This window comes from Cebidichthys violaceus, unplaced genomic scaffold (genome assembly GCF_023349555.1).
Source record: "Cebidichthys violaceus isolate CVI_PGR_0920_01 unplaced genomic scaffold, fCebVio1.0.p SCAF_21, whole genome shotgun sequence".
In the NCBI taxonomy this organism is placed as follows: Eukaryota; Metazoa; Chordata; class Actinopteri; order Perciformes; family Stichaeidae; genus Cebidichthys; species Cebidichthys violaceus.
The window spans coordinates 6,826,623-6,852,864 of record NW_027176384.1 but is presented as its reverse complement, the minus strand read 5'-3'; the positions used below and the strand labels follow the sequence as shown (position 1 = coordinate 6,852,864).

At 42.8% G+C, this 26,242-nt stretch overlaps 2 protein-coding genes across 7 annotated transcripts in view; one reads left to right on the top strand and one right to left on the bottom strand.

The window, feature by feature from the left end:
* Positions 1-951: 951 nt before the first annotated feature.
* Positions 952-16,750, top strand: ppp6r2a (protein phosphatase 6, regulatory subunit 2a). Of its 4 annotated transcripts, none has more exons than XM_068717093.1 (24): positions 952-1,343; positions 3,632-3,801; positions 4,410-4,664; positions 5,253-5,439; positions 5,665-5,802; positions 6,084-6,149; positions 6,281-6,393; positions 6,989-7,102; positions 7,190-7,316; positions 7,472-7,624; positions 8,223-8,447; positions 8,555-8,619; positions 9,110-9,225; positions 9,323-9,408; positions 10,008-10,088; positions 10,216-10,295; positions 11,072-11,129; positions 11,291-11,418; positions 11,542-11,711; positions 11,835-11,979; positions 12,875-12,963; positions 13,112-13,304; positions 14,355-14,462; positions 15,275-16,750. In XM_068717093.1, exons 3-24 carry the CDS (start codon positions 4,438-4,440, stop codon positions 15,321-15,323), a joined length of 2,718 nt encoding a protein of 905 aa, XP_068573194.1. In that variant the 5' UTR covers positions 952-1,343; positions 3,632-3,801; positions 4,410-4,437; the 3' UTR covers positions 15,324-16,750. The 4 variants fall into 4 exon arrangements, with proteins under 4 accessions (XP_068573194.1, XP_068573193.1, XP_068573192.1 ...); XM_068717092.1 differs by having other exon boundaries at positions 10,198-10,295; positions 13,115-13,304; XM_068717091.1 differs by having other exon boundaries at positions 10,198-10,295.
* A 5,208-nt stretch (positions 16,751-21,958) lies between these two features.
* The window catches only part of sbf1 (SET binding factor 1), a 57,126-nt gene continuing 52,842 nt past the window's right edge, over positions 21,959-26,242 (bottom strand). For all 3 annotated transcript variants that reach the window (XM_068717086.1, XM_068717087.1, XM_068717088.1), the window contains 5 exons: positions 25,033-25,377; positions 23,945-24,150; positions 23,679-23,766; positions 23,422-23,553; positions 21,959-22,792 (listed from right to left, as the gene is read on the bottom strand). In XM_068717086.1, the coding sequence (XP_068573187.1) occupies positions 22,694-22,792; positions 23,422-23,553; positions 23,679-23,766; positions 23,945-24,150; positions 25,033-25,377 (870 nt within the window). In that variant the 3' untranslated portion in view covers positions 21,959-22,693. The remainder of the gene's footprint in view (positions 22,793-23,421; positions 23,554-23,678; positions 23,767-23,944; positions 24,151-25,032; positions 25,378-26,242) is intronic.

Genomic DNA, 26,242 nt, shown 5'->3' with positions numbered 1-26,242 from the left:
GTGGTTTGAATTTCCCTCTTTCAAATTTACAAAAGGTAATTTCAAGTTATGCATTTTCAAAAAGTTCATATCAAGTATTATTTGTTTAGAGTACACAAATTAATTAATTTAGTGCTATTTAAATGTAATCATTGGGGTTGAATTTCACAAGTGGGTATTCAGTTACTTATACACTCTAATAATTACAGACCCCATACTAATAACTTGTAGAAATTTGTCATTACTTATAATTTATGGACTAAAGAAATATTTATTTATTTAATCAGTGACAACTCGATTGGTGACTGCTGCCAAAACACCTTGCCTTTCAAATCACTACACCTAACTTAAAATATAGATATTTTACTATCTGCCTGCCCTGATTATCTTACTCTCCTAAATGTAATCCACAATGTGTAATATACAAAATATATCTTAATACTCTTAGTTTAGAGGTTAGACTAAGCAACAAAACACTTGTTAAAGTACGTCCTCATAGTGAGTATTACATATATTATATCTAACTTAATGGCACTCAACAAAGAAAAAAGCTTGAGTGTAACTTAAACTTTACATTTACATAAAACAAACGCATAAATGTATTGGCTATGATACAATGCAACCCACTGTGTGATTCATTTTGAACAGTATTTTCATTATTTGAATAAATAATTGTGACCCAAATTTCTGTACATTGGAACCTACATACCCACATCTTAGAATTGTGTTAAAACTATATAACATTGTACAGTAAGAATACCATAACATGTGAGGTCACTTAGTATTGGTATGGCACATCGATAGGTCCCTAAAGAAACATTATTTTAGCTAAATTTGACATGTAAAACAACAGTGTCGCACTGTCGCATCACTCAGTACTCCAACATGCTTTGCTGTGTTCAGTGTCTGAAGTCAATGCTCGTGCACCGTGGAGCTCTACTGCGCGTTCTCGTAACCATGTCGCCATTTTGATTCGAAAAATATGACTGAGTTTTTCCTGCTTTGCATGCTAAACTTAGCCCCGCGTTTGAATTACTTTGTGCGTGAGTACAAAACTTACACTCTATCTGAAATAACTGCTATTGCTATTAACGTCAAGTAGCCATTAATGTTTGGGAACTGTTTATTTGATAGACTTAGACATAGACATTTGACTAACGTTAGCTAAGTTGAGCTAGCTAACTGTAGCCTGTCGCAGACTGACCCCTTCTTCAAAACAAATCACTATTCACAGGCTAATATATGTGAGCTAACACAGCTAGCTCATAGTTAGCTGGATAGCTAGTGACTTAGAAGCTGGCGGCTGGACGAACAACTCCAGTAACAATCTAATACAAACGGAAGGAATAGCAATCAAATCAAAGGTAAGTTTTGAACAGATCGGCATGAGTTTGAGCAACGAGCTAACGTGAACTCTACTGCTGCATTGACAAAGTTTAGCCTAAGTTGAAGAGCTATTTAAGTTGGCTAACTGAGCTCAGTAACGTTACACGGTAACTTTAAGTAGCTCATTAACATTAGCTTACGTGCTAATCAGGGGGAAGGAGGAACTAACGTAACGTTAGCTAACGTTAAATTGTTTGGTTGCTTAACTTTGTGTCTTAAACTCGCCAGTTAATAGTTAGCGTGGTTTAAGAAACTAATGTTGGCTAATCGGCTAAAGTTGCCGTAGGAATCTGTTTAGCTGTCCGATTACTTAACGCTAGTTAACGTAACATAGTCGATAAGTTATGTTTAACAGTTGTAGCTGAGCAACATCGACATAAACGTAACTCATTTCCTCATCGATATGCACGTTATAATGCAGTTATTTAAATGTCGTTGCTGTTTGGTAACTACCGAGCTAGAAGTAGTTTAAGTTGTTCCTCAGTGCAGCCATTGGGAGTTAGCTGAGGCCAACAGCGACGATCTGCTAGTTTCTAGGTTCATGTGTAAGTTACTTACGGGCGGATAAAGAAGAAAGGGACCAGTGCTTAAACGACAGCTGTGACGTCTGTAATTAACCGTAAAGTAAATCTACCTTGTTTTTTTAAATCTTGTATTATTTGGTAGTGATGTCTCTACTGGAGTTGAAGTAAACAGAAATCTGAGCTCCTACTGCGAGTCAGTTGATGTGCACTTCATGCCAAAACTACAGTAGCTCAGTTAAGCGTTAACAACACACCAGTGTGTCTCTCATTGTTTGTTTGACTCTTAATAAATGGGGGACCCCCTTCCTTACCTACCAACATATTATAAAGGAGTGATGCAGATACATAATTTATCATTAGCTATCACATGTTAGAAAATAAAGTCAAGTGCCCATCTCAAGTTATCAAAGTCTGAAGCAATGGCTTATTTTGTTTGACAGTCAACAAACCCAAAGGTAATCAATAACGTGAATGGAAGAACCCCAGGACCTTTTTACGTAAGTAAAGTCACTGGCTTTTTATACTCATAAAGAACTCTCAGTATGTTGGGACTATGGTCTGTGTATCAAACGTGAGATACAGGTCTGTCCACATCATTTTATAATTTCAGTGCAAGTAAGCAGCAACAGGGTAAAACTGTCCTCAAAAGTGCACCATTGCAGATTGTTTGATCGTTTGGTATTGTGTGTCAATAAGTATCTAGTGCAACATGATAAACATTGAGTTGCCACCAGTTGCGTCTTTTAAATTTACATTTAGCAAGTAAAGGAGAGTTCATGTAAAAGTCTAGGGAGAATTTCCTTTTGTTAGATTTCACTGCTTTTTAACTTGCCTAATTACAGAGTATTGTTGGCTCACAACATCCACATGTATGCCCTCAGTGTGTGCCATTGTTCCTCTTTTCAATGTCTAACTGTGCCAGTAGACTGTTTTTGTTGAGGTTGCCTCTGGTGGGTTCTATTTTGGATGTAAAGTCAAGCATTTGCTTTCCTGCTCAGTGTCCACAGGGAGCGTTCGGCGGGTTATTATTGCACTTGTGTACTCTGTAAATGTATGCCAGATGGACGCTGCTGCTGCTGCATGTGCATGAAAGGGTCCTCAAAAAAAAAAAGGGAAACAAAAAAGGAGGAAGCGCTTCGATTTCCCCCTTCAGTTTTACTTCCATGATCAACAGTGATATACATTGCTCTGAGAGACACGTTAGCTTCGACGAAGCCAGCAGATGTACATTTTTTGTTTTTCACTGCTGGTGTGTTGGGTTGTCTAGATTAACTGCCACGGTAACCACACAAGGAAAAACAAACTAAACATGCTTGCGTTGTCACAAAAGCATCAACTAGCTGTTCTTCGTCATGTAAGATGCATTTCACATGATAGTATAATGATAGACCCACCAAAACGTATGTGAAGCTGTTGAACAGGTTAATATTGGGGATGTGTGCAAATTAAATTTAGCCCCTGACCCATGCAGATAACATTTACAACAATTTTTTTGTTTATTTTTCTTAAATGATATTGTTGCAAGGAGTAGGCCTAAATAAAAAAATATATATATATAAATACGTTCATTTTTACATGTTTTTCATGTGACTTTGTTTGTTTAATGGAACAAACTCTTCCTCATGTTTACTCTCACATACAGCATGCAGATCTAAAATGATGTTATTAACACAATGTCATTTCTTCTGAAGTCTTGCTGCACAGTTGATGTAATAATGTCTGCTGTGTTTGGTGTGGTGCAGGTTATGGTGAGCCTCTCAGCGTCTCATCTCCTAAAGAGGCCTGCGTTTTAAGAGGAGACCCATGCTGATAAATGCCAGGCCTCGCCACACTCTCTGTCGTCTGCACAAACACAAATGCCTGCCTGCCCGTGGGGGAGGTCTGATTAAAGATATCCACATTTCATCCACTGGTACGTGTGAGCAGTTTACTATGTGGTATTTTTGTTAGTGCACAGTCCATGACTACATTTACCTTGAGCACAATAATGCAACTGTTGTCCTTATTGTAAACAACATAGTATTTTGAGTGAACTGGCTACATGAGTTGCCAATAGATGTATTCAATTCCTGCTTTACGTTTAAATTCTCTAGAGCACAGCTAGATTAGTGACTGAAGATGTCACTTCCACATTACATCACAGCATCAGTTACCCTCCTGTATTTAATAATAGCATAAATGGGAATAATCCATCTTAATTTGATCATAATTGCTTTTTACAATTATTTTTATTTAATGAATGCAAACATAGTCTGTGATATAAAAGGACTTACAGCAAGTGATAGTGCTGTCTTGTTGTTCCAGCTATTATTGGTTTAATACTCTACTGTACATTTTTGTTTACATCCATCTCTCTCCCCTGCTTCCTTCCCCACCTACGCCTCCACTCTTCCCTTTCCTACCCCTTTCTTTTGTTGTTCTGGCTAATGCTGGGCCTTCTGTTTTCCCCCACCCTCCTCACCTCTGTGTTGTTTTTTTGCCTTTAACGTCCCTTTCTCCTCCCTCTGCTGTCCCGCTCAGGGCTGTGTCCCCCATCCCAGCGGCCACCATGTTTTGGAAGTTCGACCTGCACACCACCTCCCACATCGACCAGCTGCTGGACAGGGAGGACGTGACGCTGAGAGAGCTGATGGAGGAGGATGACGTCCTGCAGGAGTGCAAGGCCCAAAATCGCCGGCTGCTTCTCTTCCTCTCCCAGGACCACTGCATGCAGGAGCTGGTCAGCCTCATCACCACCGAGCCGCCCGCCGACCTGGAGGAGCGGAGCCGTTTCAAGTGAGTCCTCAGGGCCACTAAAGGTGATGATGGGGAATAGTGAGGGGTCCGGGGATAACCACGTGAATGGTGAAAAAGACAGCGTGTGGTTATAGTCAGTGCCACCATTAAAAAATTATAAACTATTATAATTACAAGGCAGAATTTATGTTTTTATTTTGATCAGATAACTTGAAAGAGTTCTCATGCAAACAATACACTAGATTTAATCAAATGAATAGAAAACTATTAAAGCCTCGGAGAAACCAGGAGCCAGACATCTCGACACAGTGTTTCAACTCTTGAGTGTTTTTTTGGTCCAGGAGTTTTCATTACACTGAGGCATCAGGGCAGTATTTTATTAAATCAGATCTTGTTCTTGTTAACGATGTGGTTTTTTAAATTTACGTAACGTCCTTTCATCGTTTCTCTTAAAAATAAAATAAAAAAACATTAGTTTTTGAGTTGTAGCTACTTGATGTGTTCAGTAACCCTTTCTGCTTAGATTTTACTCATTTTACTTTGTTACAAAGTTCACTGCTCCATTCTCCATGGGAACCATTAAAATTAGGTTTAATATAATCAATTCTGTATTACATTTTTTGTAAGGTTTCCCAACGTGGCTTGTGAGCTGCTGACATCAGATGTGTCCATCATAAACGATAAGCTGGGCGCGGACGAGTCTCTCCTTGAGGTGCTCTATCACTTCCTGGAGCAGGACCCACCCCTCAACCCGCTACTGGCCAGCTTCTTCAGCAAAACCATCGGCAATCTCATTGCCAGGAAAACCGAACAGGTATATTGGAAATGGTCGTGGCTTGAGCAACGGTGTCTTAATTTGTAATCAAGCAACCAAAAGCACTGTTAATCCATTGTACTGGATAGTAAAACACTGACGTACAGTAGGAAACAGAAATCTGGTGTTTTGGAAAAGACGTTTAAAAGTCCCACGTTCAGATTCACCCAGCCTGGTGCTGCTACGTGGAATCAAAAGTATCGAGCGCTTTGTTTTGTTTTCCAGGTGATTACCTTTCTAAAGAAAAAGGAAGGCTTCATTGGTCTGGTGCTGAAACATATTGATGCCTCTGCCATGATGGACCTGCTGCTTCGCCTCATCAGTTGTGTGGAGCCCGCCCCCTTAAGGCAGGAAGTCCTCCATGTAAGCGCTACTGTACTTCCCATAAGTAAACACCAGCCTTTAAAGGTTCTTCATACGATATTTCAGAGCATCAATACAGCAGCAAATAACTATTGTCTATAAAAGATATATAGTGGCGTAATGTGTAGTCACTCTCTCTCCCTCTGTGCCCTGTTTACATAGCCGGGCCGGCCGCATGTGCATTTTAGTCTGTCACCATGTTGATAGGCAATAGATGTGCTCTGAGTTTCGTATTGAGCACCTTTTAATGTATGTAACACCGTTTTGTTTTTTTTCTGAAGTGGTTGAACGAGGAGAAGTTGGTACAAAGACTCACAGAGCTCATCCATACTGGCAAAGATGAGGAGGTGAGTGTCCTGTCACCATGTTGTCATGATACTCTCTCTGTCAGATTGAAACGCTATAACGCTGTACACATGCATTAACATTATTTAAAGGAGTTAATGAGGATTTTCTAATTCATTGATTTACGTTTCAGAGACAATCAAATGCATCCCAAACACTTTGTGACATCATCCGCCTTAGTCGAGACCAGGCCAATCAGATGCAGGAGAATATGGAGGCCGACCCACTATTGGCTGTACTAGAGTCGTAAGTTTACAATGCCTGTTGGTTCGAGTGTCCAGTGGCTTGTGGTGTTTAGAGTGAGTGTGTATTGAAAAACTTGGCATTTATCCGGCTGCAGTACACTAGAAACTATATAAAAACATGGCACCAGATCGGCTTTGTTTGATGACTAAGCTAGTCAAACCCTCTGCTTCCCATCTGCTGTTGGTTAATGGTGTCACATAATTGGCAGGTTCTTTTCATGTGTTTTTTGTGTTTGACGGTAGACGTGGAAAGAAGTGAGCTCTTACATGTCGACACAAGCAAGGATTGTAAACATACGGCAACAGTCCGATGTCGTCCTTGACTCCCAGTGTGCAGCTCAGCGTTCTTTAAATGATTGCTCTGTGTACAAGGCTTTGCTGACACAGCCTGTTTGACAACACTTTAGATTTTTGAGAATGTTTGAGTTTGTGTCCTTCGTAATGCGTCCTCGGTGTACAACACGTCACCCATGAGTTTCCACACATTAGTATCAACAATAGCAAAGAAATGCTAAATAATTTCCGATCTTTAATAAGAGGAGAACACCTTATCAGTTTGGGTCTTCTTGCTACTGAGATAAACCCTTGTCTTTCAGGCAGGAGAGTGTAGCGGGGCTCCTCAAGAACATGTTTGAGGGGGAGAGGAGTGAGGCCTCCATTGTTAACGGAACTCAAGTGCTACTTACCTTACTGGAGACCAGGAGGTCTGGGTGAGTCAAAGTGTTTCCTGTCCGGTTTTTCACTGTAAGCTTTGGGAGCTTTCATGTCTAATGTTTTTGTCTCCTTGTGTGTCCCAGGTTGGAAGGGCTGATGGATCTGTATTCTCAGGGTTATGAAAGGTCTTACACTGTCAGCAGCAGTATTTTAAATGCCATTGAGCCCCATTTAAAGGACTTCCAGCAGCTTCTTCTGGATCCCCCCAAGGTAAAGCCACAGAGCAGTGACGAGTCATGAAACAAATACATTCTACACATAGGCACTGTTATTAGTAGTTGATTGATTTGGTACAGTTATAGCATTGACACTCTGGGTTCTTGTGCATCAAAAACAACATTGTGCTTTTCACATTCCCTCTGCAGAAAAGTGCAATATTGACGACCGTTGGCCTTCTCGAGCAGCCACTGGGGAACGCCCGCCTTCACGTGGCCCGGCTGGTGGCCGCCCTGCTGCAGACCAGTGCCCCCAGTATCTGCCAGGAGCTCTGCAATCTTGCCACCATGGACCTACTACTGGTAGGCTAAAGCCTGGCTTGACTCTGCATATTGAAACTCTGTAGCTCCTCTTTGTCTGAGCCCTCCTACATTTTTATTTTTTGTGTGTTATATCTGTTGTGTCAGATTTGCACAAGGTTAGTCGTGAGGCAGGGGAGCACTGATTACCTAATCAGACCAACTGACCAAAGGGCAGTGGGTGGGGCTTATTTGGAGCAGGCTCATATAAGACTAGCTCATATAAGACCATCAAGCTTTGTGTGTATTGCAGCAGATGGGGGATTGAAACCCTCCTCTGTTAACCAGCATGGAGTCACTGGAGAAGTCATCTCTGGTCCAGATATTACCACCACTTTTTTAAATAACCATGTTAGAAGGGCACAGAGCTATGTGGTGTTAAAAACTGACATTAGTACATATTAACATCTGTATGGGAGGTGTCCAGTCAATTCAGGGCCGCTAACAGTTCTGTTTCTCACAGGCTTTCACAGCATGTCACCGACGTTGCTCTCTCTCTCTCTCTCTCTCTCTCTCTCTCTCTCTCTCTCTCTCTCTCTCTCTCTCTCTCTCTCTCTCTCTCTCTCTCTCTCTCTTTCTCTTTCTCTTTCTCTCTGAATAGGATCTGTTCTTTAAATACTCCTGGAATAACTTTTTGCACTTCCAAGTGGAGCTGTGTGTAGCGGCAATCCTGAGCCATCCTTCCTCAGAGGAGCGGCCCAGCCCAGCCCTCCAGAACCACGACGGGCAGCCTGCAGCATCCAGCCCTGAGGTGCAGGAGGAGGCAATGGAGACGGGCAGGACCAGTGACCCACACGCCTCTATCCACAACGCCCTCGTAGCACATGTAGGTGGCTTTAGCAGCTTGACCTCCTGACTTTGCCATCAACCCAAAACTTTCTCTTTCGCAATTATTCCCACACTCCCCTTCATTCTGTTTCTGTTGAACCTCAGCTCTTCCAGAAGTGTCAACTGGTACAGAGGATCCTTGACGCCTGGGAGGAGAACGATAAGATACAGTAAGGATCTCTTTACATCCAACGCAGTTTTGTTTAAAAATATAATACATTACATTACATTTTGATGACCCCCAATAACAGGGTAATGATGACATAAAATATGGCCACAGACCTTCATTCAAAAACCTCAATGAATATTTTTCAAAATGCCGTTCGACGACCTGGACTCAACGATGAGCCATCAGATTTTGGTGGTCAAAGGTCACCGTGACCATAGCTCGAGAATTCATATGATAAATGCCAATTTCACACACATTTGGGACAAACATGCATGTAAACTGTAACTTGACAGTTGGTGGAGGCGCTAATGCGAGTTGATGTTTCTATTTAGATTGGTAACTGTTTCTGATCTGAACCAGAACACCATGGCTCTTGGATCTCAGCAAACAGTTTGCTGCAACATCAGTGTATTACAGATTAGTTGTGACAAGCATAGTTGTGGTGTTGCAGTGAAGTTTTGTGCCAATTTAATCGTATTTGTGAATCTCAGGGGTGAGGGCGGCACCAGGAGAGGCAACATGGGTCACCTTACCAGAATTGCCAACATGGTGGTCCAGAACCTGGAGAAAGGACCAGTACAGGCCCAGATCACTGACCTCATCAAAGGTGAGCCGATACTGCTGCCGGCCTGATGCTGAAAATGAGTTAACAGAAGTGGAGTTAACTGAAAAGTTAGTGAAAATGAATATCCCTGTGTTTGCAGAGCTGCCAGAAGACTGCAGAGGTCGCTGGGAGAGCTTCGTGGACGAGACGCTGAGAGAGACTAACAGGAGGAACACGGTCGAGCTGGTGAGACGCCACTCAGCAGCAGCACTCGGGTCCAAAGCTTTCTTTTAACTTCCTCTTGTTTCCTCTTCTCTCCCAGTTTCAGCCCGCTGAGTTCATAGCAGCCAGTTAATAAGGACAGGACCGAGCAGCCCAGCAGAGTGTCAGAGCAGATATTACAGCTTCTTTCCAAATATCATTTAATAAATCTAAGAATACAAGCAACAAAAGTCAGAGGTGTTGTTTTAATTGATGAGCAACAATCACTTTGAAGATTTAAAGTGAGGTCACAGACAATGATGTCTTCACAGGAGGAAACTGAACTAGGTGGTGTAGGTGTTTATAATTGCAGACGGTTATTTGCATTGCAAGAAAGTGTATTTGCTGCATGGAATTCAAAAAGACCTTTAGGATGCATCTTAAGATGAAGCCTCTGTAGGATGATGCTCTTGGTGTAACTTGAAAAGAAACTCATTTTTATCCTGAGTTTTATGTCAAGGCACAAATACTAGCATTTGTTTTCTCTTCGCTACGTTTTTAAAGGATTCGTTATTTAAAAGTGCAGCCAGATGTGCAAATGTGTCCCGTATGAAGTTTACCAAACCCTGCACTGTGTCCTGCAGGTCAGCACCCACAACATGCACTCGTCCAGTGAAGACGACGACATGGAGAGCCCCTTCCCCAACGACCTGTCTCTCCAGCAGGTAGGGTAGACGCCACCATGGAGACAAAGTGACACACCACTGTTACTTTTCAAATAAACAAATATCCATCACGATGTCACCTTAAGAAGTTACCCTTTGACCTTCCCAGGCCTTCTCTGACTATCAGATTCAACAGATGACGGCCAACTTTGTGGATCAGTTTGGCTTCAATGACGAGGAGTTCAGCGAGCACGATGAAAATATCAAGTAAGGAGTAAAAGTCTCACGCGGCTCGTTGCTCTTCTCAAAGTTCACCCCAAAATCAATAATACACATTGGTCCTCTTACTTGCAGTGATGTTTAGCAATCCTGGTTGTTTTGGTGTGAGATGGCTCGTGTTTATAGTTTGTAGCTAACCAATACTGCTAGCTCACGTAGCACTACTGAGCTAACGGTACAGCTCAGGATGACATTAATGTCTACATCTTGCTCTGTCCTGAGCCTCCCGTCCATCAGCAGATGTACACTTCCTTGCGTGGTGATACGGTTTGTGGGTGTAGTTACAAGATCTGTGGATTAGGTTTAGTAATCCGGTCATGATTTATGAAAAGAGACATTGCTGATGAGTTTTTCGAATGTATTTTTTTGGCGCTTTGAGCACCAGAAGCCGAGTGTCCTATAATTCCATCATATTGGAGAGAAGACGTACATCTCTACGACTTATCTAACACATGGCAGCTCACACCAAAACTATCTAGGCTGATAAATAGAGCTACAGGTGAAAGGAAGATCTCAGGGTGAACCGTCCCTTGAAGGGTTTGCTGCTGGGAATCGAATCACTCTGCATCCCAACCTGAACAGAACACAATACCTCCACACCAGACACATCTTATTCATTCTCAGTTCAACTATTTGATGTGATGCTTGTTGTGTTATTGTAATACTTCCGTGTAGGTGTGTTATTATTTGTTGCCTAACCCGTTCAGTTGTTCCACAGTAATCCTCATAACCTAATATTTTAATATAATCTTCTCTTTCCTCAGCGCCACATTTGACAGAATTGCCGAAATAAACTTCAATCTAGATGCTGATGATAATAGTGTAAGTGTTTTGCTGTTGTTTGGGTCTTAATCAGAGAATGTGTAACTATCAAACTCTCACTGTCAGTGATATTTATATTGCAGTTACTGCTACAGAACTTGCTGCATGTTGGTATTTTGTCTAAGCAGACTGACTTCATTCAAATGTGTGTTTGTGTGCAGGCCAATGCGGCTGCTTTTGAAGCCTGCTGTAAAGAGAGGATACGCCAGTTTGATGATGCTGAAGAAGAAGAGGACATTTGGGAGGAGAAGGAGATGAACTATGCAACACAAGCTAAATCCAGAACAAGGTAAACCTGGTTGTTTTCTAGTTTTCATCCCGTCAAAGCAGTTTTTAGAATACCAAGCGTTCCCGTCTTCTATCTGTTAACACTTTTGTCTCTCTACTTCTATCCATTGTCCCTCTCCACCAGGTTTGGGGTCTCCCAAACCTCAGAGGAAAGCTCCAGGAGCAGCATGGAGAATGGAGGCAGGGAGCGGGACCATGGATCTGAATCTGATGAGGACGAGGACTGCGAGCAGAACACATCAGAAACGGGTCGGACAGAGGACAGCAGCTACCCACAGAACACATCAGAAACAGGTCGGTCAGAGGACAGCAGCTACTCGCAGAACACAACCAAATCTCATGTAAACCGAGGGACTTTGAGGACAGCCTCTTGTCCTAGTTTGAAAGAGCATTTTTATTCTTTGGTCTTGTTTCCAGGTCCAGGCTGGACAGCACATTTCAGGGACTCTGGAGGGACCGCAGCATCCCAAACCTCAGCAGGGTGGGACAACTCATCCAGGAGTGGAGCAGAGACGCAGGGAAGTGGCTGGGCCAACTTCACTGAGTTCCAGCCTTTCTCCGGGTGAGAAGCCAACATGTTGACCCACATTAGCCGGTCTGCTTGGTCGGTCTTCAAGAAAAACAGTGATGGAAAATGTATTTCCTGATTGTTCCAGGTGGCATAAAGTATCTGCTCTCAGGGTGGTGCTTTCTAGATGTTCAGAAACATTAGAGGCAAAGTTTCAACACAAACCCTGCAGCTAAAGTTAAATGCTCACTCTCCTTTTCCACCTCTTTATGTCCTCTTCATTTCATCCAGCTCAAACATCACAGTGACACAGCAGTGAACACGAAGGACAACAGCTGTGGCTCAAACACAGCGGTTGTTTTTTTAATCCATCGGTCTAATTTGTCTAATCTGCGTGATTCTTCAAACGCAAACAGGAAACGCATAAAGGACTTCTAGTTCCTAGTTGAGATGCTGACAGTCGTTTCTCCGGTCGTTTTAGTTTTGAAGTACGGAGAGTGTACGGGACAATTTCACATTGTTTGACCTGTAGTGACACAACTGTCTCAAAACTTTGTCTAAAGTGTGCAGAGGGACAACTTCCTTCCTCCAAAAGCTTTAGAATTGGAAAAAAAAAAGTAAACATTTAGAGAAATCTGAACATTTGTCACTTATAGTGGACATGTGAACTCAAATGTGCTATGGCTGAAGTACTTCAGCTTCAATACTGGGAGGAAAACAAAAGCTCTAAAAAGTAAAGACTATCAGATGATCCACACGTTTACTGATCATGATCTATTGAATAGCTCATGTCTTTTCACACAGTGGAAAGTTGTTCGTCTGTAGACTGAGGTGTGCCATTAAACAGTTGTATTATATTATTTTACAGTTTGACTAATTGATTACAGACCAAACTCAGATGGTGTCATTCTTCACTTGTTAACGCTGTTTTCCTCTGGATTGTCTACAGTACAGAGAGTGATCCCAGGTGCAGCTCTCCTGTGGACTCGAGCAACAGTGACGCAGAAAAACAAGCCAAACAAACCCCCGAAAAGAGAGGTGAGTGTTTCCCTGCATCCTCAGATCAGAGCTCATTTGACAACAGCCCGCGTCTGTTAGAGGTGCACACTTAAGCCCCGGAACGACTTCAAACACACATCATGATTGACAAACACAAACTCGTGTTCTGTCTTTGTTTCTGCGTCAGCAGATGCGAGCGCCTCCTCTGGAGCCTGGCCGGTGGGAGAAGGGAGGAAGGCTCCCCTCGTCGCCTCAGACAGCAGCTCCTCTGGGGGATCCGACAGTGAGGAGGACGACAAAAACGCCGGCGCTGCTCCTCCCGCCGTGGCCGTCGCCTCGGAAACAGCCGTCGCCCCCGGCAAGACGGCTGACCTCAAAAGGTTTGTAACTTTTGAGCTGGAAGCTCTGCTTTCAGATGCTGAGCAGTGAAATCCTCCTCTGGTGACCAGTCCACTCACAAACAGCCGGTCTGTGTGTAGAAACATCTATATTTGAAACATAATTACCACATTGAGGTAATGATAGACTGGACTGGGATCTGAAATTGCTAGATTCATTCAGTTTTGCCTTTTTTAAGTAAAGTACATCCTGAGAGCTGCTCTGGTTCTCTACAGAAACTTCAGAAAGTAAAAGAAGTTTGTAGCAAACACAATGTTAAAAAAAAAAAAATCCTGTTTTAGTTATAGCAATGAGTGAATGATGCTAATTTTTAACTATTTTCTGATCAATAGCCGCCACTCGTTAACGGATCATTAACCGTCAACATCAGTGCCTTGCATGCAGGGCTGCTGTGGCTGAAGAGCCTAACAAGCCGGCTCAATCATTCAACATCAGCTGTAGTGAATGCCCAAAACAGGCTAACTCGGGTTAGCCCTGAAGTTGGCGACAACTCTAGCGCAGGCCACTTGAGGTGGAATTTTTAGATTCTTCTTACTGTTGGCATCAGTTATGGTTAATAATTAACATCCCCCAGTTTTTTTGGCGTCGTGTCCGCGTCATTTACGTAGCTTGGTCTTGGATGCGTGCTGCACACCCAGTGTCCAAAGGCTGATGCCCAGAAAAGTCCTGAACACAGCAAAATGACAAGAAAAGAGAAAATCCAGGCAGAGGGCCGATCTCTGCAGATACACAACCACACGCCTCTAGTGGGCCATAAGTGAGGATTGAGAGGGATACTGGTATGAGTCTAACAGAAAAGCCTGTGGATCAAGGAGCGTCAGAAACATTAGGTTAACACAGCTACGGTTCTCCAGGATAGAGTAAGTGAATCCCAGGATGCTTTGTTTATTGAGCCCAAAATAGAAAATGTTCTTTTACTGTGACCACAGAACAAAGAGTCAACAAAAATGAAGCAAAAGTTCAAAGACACTGACTTGAACCTGAAGTGTACTACAGTGGACTAATGGGTGCCGTTGGTCTGTGTCTTGCAGTGAGGAGAGTCCGGTGTCTCTGGAGAAGCTCTCTCTGTCAGATCCTCCTAAAGCGCCGGAGCAGCAGCCTGCTGAGGATTCACCCGCCACCACACAGACAGACAGGAAGTACGTGCCCTTCTGCTGACACTGTATGTTTATGTTGTGTTAGGGCTGTCCTCAACCAAAGAAGCTCTTAAGTGTTTGTGTCTACTATTCAATTAGTTGATTTAGTCAACCTTTGAGTTTCCCACACAAAAGCAGCGCTTTAAATCTTGTTTACCAGAGATGTGCTCATGAGTTTCTTGAAATAAGTCAAAGCATAAAAAGGACTTATTGAGTAAGAGGGGACAGCACCATCTGAAATAAGGAGTTAACTCTTTGATTACTTACTCTGGAGAAATGTAATGGAATTAATATTTTTACGTTTTGGAACATTGGTCAGACTAAAGCCATTTGATGACATCACTTTGGGCCTTAAGAAGTTGTGATGAGCATTTCTTTACTATTTTCTGATATGTTCCGGACCAGAAACTGAATCTTCAGATGAATGGAGTCAAAGCGCCACACAGGAAGTGTTTCCAGCTGTGTAGCTGCACAAAATAGTAATTGACAGTTGTATAGAGCGCTGCAGGGATGACGTATTTTTGTAAAGAAACCCAGAAGTTAGCATTTCGAAAAAAATTCAATGGGATTTTTCCATTGAATTTTGAATTATGCAGAAAATAAACTTTGTGGTAAACACAAGTTAGTGTGACCTGTATGTTTTTTGTTTTTTTTCTCTGTCTGAGGTTAACTAGAGAGAGCATTGAGTGTTTAATTCAAACGTTTGGGGAGAGTTAATGTGGTCACAGATGTCATTGATCAGCGAGGGATGATGGTCCTTGTAGCCGTGTGTTTTCCTCTCAGGTTGTGTGACCGTGTTCCTCTGTTCCTAACAGAGAGGAAACGCCACCGCCCCAGGAAGTGTCGGTCAACGGGCCAGTGTGAGCTACACTGCTAACCATCAGTGACGGTGACGTGGACTGTCAGCCTCCTCCAGAGGGACTCCTCCCTTAAATAACCTCACTGCAACTACGGTGTTTTTTTACTGAATCACTCGGCCACGTTATTGGCCCTGGACACTGCCAATCAACACCAATAATGAGGCGGCGGAACATGTATAAAAAAAAAAAAGAGAAAAAAAAGAATGACAAACAAAACCAACAGACAGAAGAGTGTAGAGGAATCATCTTCAGCGCCTTTTTTTTGATGTTGCACATAATTACGTGCGGTTTTAATGTAGCAGCGATCTTTGAAACGACGAGGGGTAACACCATCATCATTATTATTTTTCTATGTCCAGAAAGATTTCTCTCCCACAGCTGTTGGAATCCCATTGTTAGGGATTTGACATTGTCGCCCCTGAATGGATAGCACAGGCTAACTTTTAATGATGCCTCAACAATAAATACTTTGGTTTTTTTTGGAAAACATTTTTTTTTTCTTCAAGCTTAAGAAAAAGCACTTATGCAGCCATTTACTGTACATTATAGCACAATGTAAGTGTTGTCCCCTCATCTCTGCTGGCTGTCCTGTCTGTCCTCAGATCAAGGTTTTTATGCTTTGGTTGCGTTTTTCGTTCGTCTGTCTCTGGTAGCTGTTGATGGAACATCTCCAGGTTTCTGAATGTTCTCAAGTGCTTCAGGAGGGGCGAGGTGGAGGTGGAGGGGCAGGTCGTTGAACAGAGCTCTAATAGTATTACTGTCTTTTGCTCATGTGCAATAATGTCAATTAGCCATTTATATTTAAAAATGAAATTCAACTTTTTAAAAAGAATCAATCTAGTGTCAGAGACTAAATTTGGATATAATCTCAACTTGATCGTTGTGATTTTTAAAATTTTTCTTTTTCTTTTTAGTGCATGTGTAAGCGGTTCTCTGTTGACCTAGCTAGTGAGCTAAGACCTTCTGATTGTATTGACCTTTAAGTTCTTATTGCTATCCCCCTTAAATCAACCAAACATTATCTACCTATATACAAATATTATCTACATTTAAAAGTAATTTTACAAGCAATCTTGAGATTACTATTGTCTGTTCCTTTTTTCTCTCTCTCCACCAAGCACTTACTCACAGGGCGAGAGTGACGCTGTGTGTGTGTGTGTGTGTGTGTGTGTGTGTGTGTGTGTGTGTGTGTGTGTGTGTGTGTGTGTGTGTGTGTGTGTGTGTGTGTGTGTGTTTTTTTTTTTTTAAGTTTTAATCTTATTTGTCTCTGAGCAGCAGGATTGGAAAGAGGGCAGGTCTGGGTTCTGCAGAGCTCCGGGCCTCTTTGGTGTACTTACTTCAATCATTTGACAGCGATCAGGTTCTACGATCATTGTTAAAAAACAAATTTGAAATTAAAAGTGTCTGGTTGACCACATTAATCCCAAAAGCTTTGCTTTGCCCGTCTGGTTGTTGTCTTTCCACCTCTGCAAAGATCCGGCTGAATAAGACGTACATTTAAGGAGCCTGCACCCCCCCACAGCTCCTCTGGTCAGGTCACGGGTCTCCATATAAAGATGATAAAAGGTAACAAAGCTGTCAGGAGAGTGAGTCTGCACACGCACAGAGAGGTCAGAGGTCAGACACTAAACAACATAACGTGTGTGTGTGTGTGTGTGTGTGTGTGTGTGTGTGTGTGTGTGTGTGTGTGTGTGTGTGTGTGTGTGTGTGTGTGTGTGTGTGTGTGTGTGTGTGTGTGTGTGTGTGTGTGTGGTACTTTATGATACAGACCAGCTGGTGTGGTTGTATGAGGTACTTCTTCACAGACAGTATTACTGCTGTGGATGTATTTTTGACACTTTAACTAGGTTTTATTGAGAATAGTTTCACTGTTTACTTGAGAAGCTGTTCCATCCATCGCTGTTCTCCTCAAAGCCACAGACTCCGTTCACAACAGTTCTTTTACCTCACAGAACAGACGTTGCTGCTCTGCTGCTGCCTACATTTAGTTTGTATTGTGTGACTTTGGTAAATCTGAACTAACCCTTTAAAATTCCAAAGTCACACATTAACACAGGTAGTAGCACTAACTATAAATAAGTACCTCATACAACCCCACTGAAAGACATGTGAACCTTTTAAAGGAGGATTTCTCTCAGTACTAAATCCTGACCAGCAGCTTTTTCAGATTTAGTCCCTAAACTACAAATTGGGTTCATATTTGTGTTAATACCACTTTCCCAAACGTTGTTCCTTGCAATGATAAACCCACAGAATGATCACCTCTGTGGACTGTTTGAGCATCTTTAAGATCATCACTCACTGTACAGTGCCTGCTCAGCACAGACAGTCAGCAGCTGATGAGTCAGATATTTCCCTCAGGAGTTGGCGGAGCCCAAAACAGAGCGCCAAGCGGTGCGACTGCTAGCAAGCAATTGAAATAAACCTTTTTTTTTGTAGATAACTCTACATTTATATCCATTGTTTTTGTTACATTTTGCTTTACAATGTTATGAAATCAATGTTGAAGTCAGGCCTGATGTTAATACATAAGAGTGACCCCAGTCACTTCCACACAGTGAGGCATACAGCTCATTGATTCAACACTGGTACATAAAGCCCAGGTATCACTGCTGGGACTGAAGAAGGTGGATCGGTGCATCCCTACTTTTTGACATGATGTGCTATGAGAAGCAGCTTGTGTGCGATAGGGTACCTAAACAGGATATGCCACCACAGCCTAAATAAAGAAGACCAACTCGCTGTGAGGGATAGAGACTTAAGTTGTGCCATCTTGGATCATTTCATCCTGGGTGTATTCTAGTGAGTCAAAAAGAAATCCCTCTCCATCAAGACTGCTCACTTCAAGGCCAGTAAACTGCTTCCTGCTGTGTTCTGTTGACTCACAGTGTGCGACAGGATTCTCCTTTTCTTTCCTTGAAAGAAAACTCTTTTCTCTGTGACCTTGTGCAGAAGGTCACAGAGCTTCATTGATCCAGAAATGCGTGTCTATGATCAGATTTGAATTTAGTGCCTTTATTCAAGCAGTCTGTCTTTGCAGATCATTCTCTTCTTCTGATAAGTCCTCCGGTGAGACAGTCAAAACATACTTTTCCTTTAGGAATAGGATCTCTCAAGCAGGACTCGTTTTCCTATTTGCAGCGGTTGCAGGTCATCCATTATGTTCATGGCTTCTGTGACGTCAGTATTAATAGACAGGCCTTCCTTCCTTTAAATTCAAGTTCTCCCTTTTCTTATTCAATTTTGTATTCTAATGCGGCAGCTCACTCAGCTACCTTCCTGGCCTCAAGTTAGTAGATGTTTTTCCACATTTCTATCAGCAAGAAACGTGCATAGCAATGTTTGTGTAACTCAAGTTCTGTTCATTCAGCAGGTTACTCACGGTTTGGTGTCCAGTTGATTAATTAAAAGAACGGTAACGTGTTTATGGGTTAATTTACTGTATGTCGCGGCAACCCAAAGTGAAGAAAGAAGATAAACTTAAACTTTCACCTTATCAAAAGAACAAGTAACGTTATTTTAAACTAGTTTGACTCCTGGTGTCCTGAAGCAGTGTGCCCTGTGCACAGCTGCTACTAATTACGATGACGCAATCAACAGGTGCCAATTAACCAACCATGCAATGTCACGGTTACCACAAGGGGGCGCAAATACGCCAACCACAGTCTAACAGCATAGTTCTTCACAATGAGGAGTTAAGTGTCCTTTTGGGCTCCTACAACTCTACAGTGACTTTTGCATGACTATCTGACAAACTCTATGACTTGTTTGACATATTTCATCATACCAAAACGGCTGTCTGAAAATGAGCTAAATGAATCCAAAAGGTATTGTGGTGTGTGGAGGCCATTTCTAAATGCTTTCTCCACTCTAAAATAGCTCATATTTTGGGAAGATCTACAAAAATAAGGTGAAACTAGTTCAAGTTTACAATATACACACAAGACAGATGAACATTTAAACCCAGTTTTTATTTGGATTCTAAAAACTATATTGACATGATTGACAACATAACCCGGCTCAGAAAGTCATTTCTAATTTTTAAAAAAAGGAGAAAAATAAATAAAAAGTTTTACGTCATGTTGTGGTTAATGTTAGCTGCTGGAGAGAGGAGTACACTAGAGTGAAAAGGTGAGCTGGGTCTAACTGGATGCAGACTGCAGTCAGAACACGAGGACAGTCTTCCTACGGGCCGGTTCTGGCTGCTGCAGAGGTTCCTGCTGTCACTTTGGTCCACCTGTTCCTCGGGGGAAGAATTACTTTAAGCGGTGACACGGTCACCTGGAACTTAACCATGTATGATGCTGGCTATGTGCTTTAGGTTTCGTGGTCACCAGACCTCCAGTAAACTGTTCATGGACGCTGAAGTCTCTATAACCGAGGAAGCAGTGATTCGGTCCGTCTGCCTGTTGGTATGACAACAATGAAAACGCCATAGGATCCTTGAGCTCTGGACCTCACCATTAACGTTAGCATCTGGAGACAGTTAGTCGGTTAAAGGAAGCGAGTTAAAAACATCACCTGTGAATCATGCGTTTGCAGCCCTACTTCTCTCCTGGCCGTAGATGTGTGATGTAGAAGTGTACATGCAGGGTGGGTCAGTACACCGTGACATCACGGTTGGCCGTTGTTACAAGTGGATTGAAACCTTCAACCAGAGGCCATTGAACAATTCACTCCCGATCAAGTACTAAACATACAGAATACATATTAAACAATATTTGCATGTTTGGCATCTCTAAACTATTTGTTGCTACACCGTGCATATTAAATGGTCTTTCTGACATTCTTCATTTAATTATGGAGACCGACATACAGCACATCCGGCAGCTCAACTGGTCACGATGACTCATGTCGTCACTGACTATTTAACGAACAGCAGCCCAGTCAGCACCAGGAGAACCTCCTCTGTCCACATGTATTGTGACTGTAACCTGGATCCAGAACATCCCATCAGTGTGTGAGCAACAGCGTCACATCCAAGCAGCCCAGAGGCGTCCTGCTCCACTTAACACACCACTTTCCACTCCTGCATTAACGGATGGTATTGCGTATGGACAACCGTGTTTAAAAAAAAAAAAGAAGGAAAAAAAAACATTGGAGGGTTTACTTGCACATTTAAAAAAAAAAGAAAGAAAAAAAAAGCATTAGTCACAATACAGAAATAAACAAATGGCACATTGAATTCCTAATTTAAAAATAAAGTGGTGCTTGAGGAACTTTCTTACTGAGGAGACAAGTTAAATAAATTACTAGCATAAACGTTACATACAAATCTGGAGTAGTATATACAAAGGAGTTATTAGACACAAAAAAAAAAGAAATCTACAATTTCAAATTTGAAGTTCAACAAAGACAGCAGTAGAACCGTATTTTACATAGCAGGGTTTGTGTTAACAAGTGTGGGTCAGAGTGGTTTGTTTGTGTGTGTGTGTGTGTGGAGGAAAGGGGGGTGGGGGGGGGGCAGTCTGACAAACCACTAAAAAAAGTGACTTGATGTTTGAAACCTTCCAGCTGTATACAGTGTCTCTGCAGCTCTCTGACAGACGCAGGCCATCCATGTTCAAGCTGCAGCTGGAGGAAACAGTGGTGTGATGCATCTGAAACAGGAGGAGCGACTCGCACTCATGTCTGAGACACGCGAGTACGAGGCGATGTGACGGAAGCGCGCATGTGTGTGTGTGTGTGTGTGTGTGTGTGTGTGTGTGTGTGTGTGTGTGTGTGTGTGTGTGTGTGTGTGTGTTTTACCACGTCCCAGCATCCTCATAAGAAAAAGTACACTATTTTTCAACCCGAGTCTTATTTCTATAGTTAACAGATGAAGCTAAATAAAACTTTAAAAAAAATGACATTATAAGCACTAAAAATACGACACAAAGCAGGTGCTCCTGCTTTAACAAATTAGCTTGAGGTTAGCTACCCTAGCTAATCTAGATGGTACATTTCTGTGGTTAAATTGATCTGGAAAGCTTTTGGGTGGCTTAAACAGCTCGCACCGATATACAGTACATTACTCCGCTGTTCGCTGGAGTCCCAACACGTAACTCCAACTGACCGTCCCATCATGAAAATAAGACCTCGGTTGAAAAACACCTGAACTTTTAACAAACGTCCGGTTTCTGACACTTTGAGCACTGTGGCGAGTCAGTCTCTAAAAGAATCGTAGTCTACCCGAAGCATCCAACCATATCCCTCCGCTCATTAGTATCCCTCCACTTAAATCTTCCAGATCTCCTTCTATAGATTTTATGTTTTATGTTTTTTATAGATATCGCTACAAAATAAATCCCTCCTTTTTCCTTCAGCATCCCTTAAAAAAACCTGAACGTTAATAGTGGTCGTTACTGATTAAAAAACACGCGGGTGAAGAGCAGTTTAGTTTAGTGAGGAATGGGGGGGGGGGGGGGGGGGTCTACTTTGTAAACACTCTCAGCGACAGTTTCACCGACACTCAATACCTGACAGACTGGTTTGATCTCTGCGACTGAATCACAGCTTTCACAGCTATTCACATATACACACACACATATATATATATATATATATATATATATATATATATATATATATATATATATATATATATATATATATACATATATATATATACACACATACGTATATATACGTATGTGTATATATATGTGTCTATATATGTATATTTATATATATGTGTGAGATTTTGGAAGAGAAAAAAATGAAATCCTTCATGAACCGTTGAGGAGCCTCCCCTCGCAGCTGCAGCGTCAAACTTCAGCTCCTTCTTTGAACAGGCTACGTCAGGCAGTGAGCGGCAAAGAGGGGCGAGCACGTGTGCTCCTCGGGGTTGAATTGTTTCCGGTAGAACCCTCCGGTAGACCGGGAGTAGCCAGGCGGGCTCCCCGTCTCGTGGACCGACCGTTAGCTCCTCCGTCGTAACCTCCCCGGAGTGTCTATAAAAGGGAGAGCGGGTTACAGGTGGAGGTTCTGGAAAGATATTGACGCTGGTCAAAGCCACAGGACGCGTCACACAGAAATGCAACGTGCTCCAATAAAGTTGTTGACGTGCACGCGCACGTAGTGGTCAGACTGTGGGGGGGGGGGGGGGTGACAGAGGCTGCAGCTACTTGGTGAGACGACAGCAAGTGGTTCTTCACGGACATTGCTCTTTTTTTGTACTTTTTCTGATATTTTTTTATATAACAAAAACACTGAAACGTGATGACGCAAAGTTATTAGTTCGACACTAGCGAACAGAACGGAGCTTAAGTGGTGAAAGCCCCCCCGGTCCGCTGGGATCGGCCCCGTCGGCCGCCGCAGCTCGTGGTCATTCGTTCCTGGGTGCATCGCTCCTTTTTTCTTCTTTTTCTTTTCTTAAAGAGTCCCGCCTCCTCTCTAGGCGTCCGACAGGCAGCTCTGGACCTTGTCCATCCACAGCTGCGCGTTCAGGCTGTCCTGGGCGCAGAAGTTGTACACTCGTTTGGTCGTCTTGAGCTGAAAGACAATGGGAGAGACATGAATTACAGCGATCTGCGCACATGAATGAAAACAGTGGTGACATGAAAACACGCCGGCCAACACGCGGCGGACCACAGGGAGCAAAGTGATGCCTTGCTGGATTTGAGCACGCATCAGTCCTTTTCTTGAAACACCTTCAGATTGTTATTGACATCCACTTTGGATCATCGATTCATGGTTTTTATATGTTGGCTTTTTTAACTATTGGTCGAGCAAAAGCATTGAAGACGTCTCTTTGGTTTCTGGGGAAATGTTATGGACAATTTTCAGTTTTCTGACATGATAAAGATGATAATGAAAATGAGTTAATAGGAATCCGTTAGGAGACCGGTATCTCCTGCTGCATGAAAAGAACTGTCAACAAACCGGTGAAAAAATGGCCACAAAGCTTCTATCACTGGCAGTTACAATTAGATAAAATCCTTTAGTTACCCTGATAACGCAGGTGGTTAAACAGGACAACACTAAGCTGCTGTATGTACCACAATAAGTCAGGTTTCTTCTTATTTATCTGCTGGTGTGACTGCCATAAATAGCGGTAACCATCTTGGAATAATGCATGAAGATTTATGAATATTTAAATATATACACTAAGGTGAACTTACATCGAAGAAGGCTTTCTCCTCTATGTTTTTCGGCGCTCCCATGGTGGGTGTTCCTGGAATGACGGACTCCACGTCGGCCAGCTCGATCACCCCTTTACACTCCTTGTCCTGCCTGCTCTCGTAGTATCTCAGCTGGGGGTGCATTGTTAGAGACAGAGGACGTTATAAGCTCATTGCTTTAAGAGAGTCATTCTATTGAATTTTTCCCAAGGATTTGCGGGCTTTGAACTTTGACCCTAACTACCCCTCCGTCTTACCTGATGCTTGGTCTTATCCAGCACAAACCACCGCGGTTTCCATGGTTTCAATAACGCTCCTTTCTTAAACAGGATGCCTTCAAAACTCCTGATGGGAGAATAATCAAAAGCAAAGATGACAATTATGATTTTTCTGACACTGGTATTTATGCAGTTGCCAAACCATCGAGTGATGTCTTGGTTTATGAATGTAACATTAAATAAATAAGGGCTCAGAATAGAAGACTTGAGCAGCCCTCCCCTCAGCGCCCCCCGTGGGTACAGACCTGTTCTCGCTCTCCGTGCTCTGGAACTGGCTGTAGAGCGTGCTGGTGCTGGGGCGGCCGGCGGCGGGGGTGGAGGTGGCGCTGGCCTCGCAGTCCAGGGCCAGGTTGATGGAGGATCCCCCGCCACTCTCCTGCAGGTAGACGCCCTGAGAGCGCCGCTGGTGGCTCAGGTTGGACGACATCAGCAGCGAGCTGGAGAACGACGGCTGTGGAGGAGGGAGAGACGGGAAAAGGTTCGGTGAGAGTTTGGAGCGATGCTTTACATATTAAAAATTAAACGATGGCATGCTGGGAAGCAGAAATCTAAAACCTTCAGTATACTTTAACAATAGTCCGTGGTGATGCAAATACACCTGATTTGGATCTAAAACATACAAACACCAAAGTAGGATCCTCTAATTTCGTAAGTGCATTCTGCTTTTTCACCACAAGATGTCAGAGGAAAACATTTCCCACCATCTGTCTTCATCTTTACACCTGATTTGAAACATTCTGTAAGTAAATAAATGCTTGTTTCATGGTGACAGAGACACAGCTGGTTACTGTGAACCAGTCGATTACATCTCTTTTTATTTTTATTGATGTAAACAGTGTGCTGAAGTCACTGGAGTGTGATAATAGTCAACATCCGCTCTTTGATACTTAAAAAAAAAGATCTGAGAGAGTTGAGATCTCAGAAGATACATGGATGGAAGTCTTGTTCCATTCATAGAAGTTTAGGTTTACACACACAGGGTCTATCATTAAAATATTCAATTGTATGAAATCTCTTCCTTTGTTCATTATGTTCCAGATGTGACATAATGGAGGACCCATTAAAATCATTGACTTTGATCACTGGTTAAACATCTTCACTCGGCAAAAAGAGCTGAAACGTTTTTTTATCTGAAATGGCTTCAACTGTTCCAATGAAAAGGAAAAGTCCTACAATAGTGTGCAGTGTTTCCTACAGGCTGAGAATGTATTTGTGGAGGTCAAAGACCTCAGCATTGTTTGTAAAGTAGAGTTGCATTCACAACTACTCCCCTGAATACAACACTGCAGAATGTCGACTGTATTTCCCGTGAAAATGAAACCGTTGGTCTCACCTTGCTTTCCAGTTTGGCCTCAGTTCTCTGTGCGGTCTTCATTTTATCCCACGTGTCCTTCCACTTCTCGGACGTCTGGCCAAGCTCCGCCTCCAGACTCTGCAGGTCCTGCAGCAGCTTGGTGATGGCGTCTGGCACCGCCTTGCTCAGGCTGTCGTAGCATGGCCACACGACGTGGCGCTGCGACTTGGGGCCGCCGCTGTCGGCTTTCTCGGGCGTCTCCTCTGACGCGCGCTCCTGCCGGCCCCTCAGCTCCCAGTCGTAGGACGGCCCCTCTGACAGAGTCTCCTCCATGTAGAAGTCCCACACCTTCAGGTTGGAGTTGAAGGTGTACGGCCTCAGAACCTGGAACACACAATGACTCACTTTAAAGTGACAGACAAATGGCTCTCCTTTGTGTCATTGCTTCTATGATGTTCATTGAATGAACTTGACTGAAGAGTAACTAAAGCCCAGAGTTTTGGCTCTTTGATGAAGATGAAGCATTTGTTTTTTTTTCATTAAACGGCGGGCTAGTTAGCTTGCTAATTCCACCATGATTTCTTCAGAACACAAAAAGCAACACATGAACAGCTGTTTTTGAATTATCATTAAGTGTTTCAACCAGAAGGGGGCAGTCACTATGCATATTTATAACACAATACAGTTGCACCAAAACATCAAGATTTGAACCTGAATCCATCAACAACACAGCTAAATACCTAGTGTGCAAAAAAACAGGGTTTGACTGAAACTTTAGACCCATTTGAAAGCCTTAATAGCAACATTTTGGAGTCTCTAAAATCTTTTAAAAATCTATATTTTGAGAGGTGGCACGAGGAGAGCCTGTTGATGCATTGTTGTTTGTGACCTGGATTTAGGCAGGACATGGTTTCTCCTCTTTTTGGATAGCAGGACGGAATGAGAAGAAGCCGAGCGTGAGAGTCGGGTTAAGAAGAGAGAGAGAGAGAGAGAGAGAGAGAGAGAGAGAGAGAGAGAGAGAGAGAGAGAGAGAGAGAGAGAGAGAGAGAGAGAGAGAGAGAGAGAGAGAGAGGGGCGCGTGTACTGTGTGGATTTTGTGCAGGACATCATTGTTGCGTGGTTGTTGTGTGAGTGGCCTTATTTTTAACATTATCAGCCTTGGTGGTGTTTGTGCAAGGGTTGTTTAGTAAGTTCCTTTGGCTTCCATCCATTAAATCTGGTCTGTTTAAGACTTCAGCATAACACTAGA

Coding starts and splice junctions, on each gene's coding strand:
- ppp6r2a (XM_068717090.1), top strand. CDS start 4,438: ATGTTTTGGAAGTTCGACCTGCACACCACCTCCCACATCGACCAGCTG. Junction 5,440..5,664: donor TTGCCAGGAAAACCGAACAG/GTATATTGGAAA, acceptor TTTGTTTTCCAG/GTGATTACCTTTCTAAAGAA. Junction 7,625..8,222: donor CCACCATGGACCTACTACTG/GTAGGCTAAAGC, acceptor CTCTCTGAATAG/GATCTGTTCTTTAAATACTC.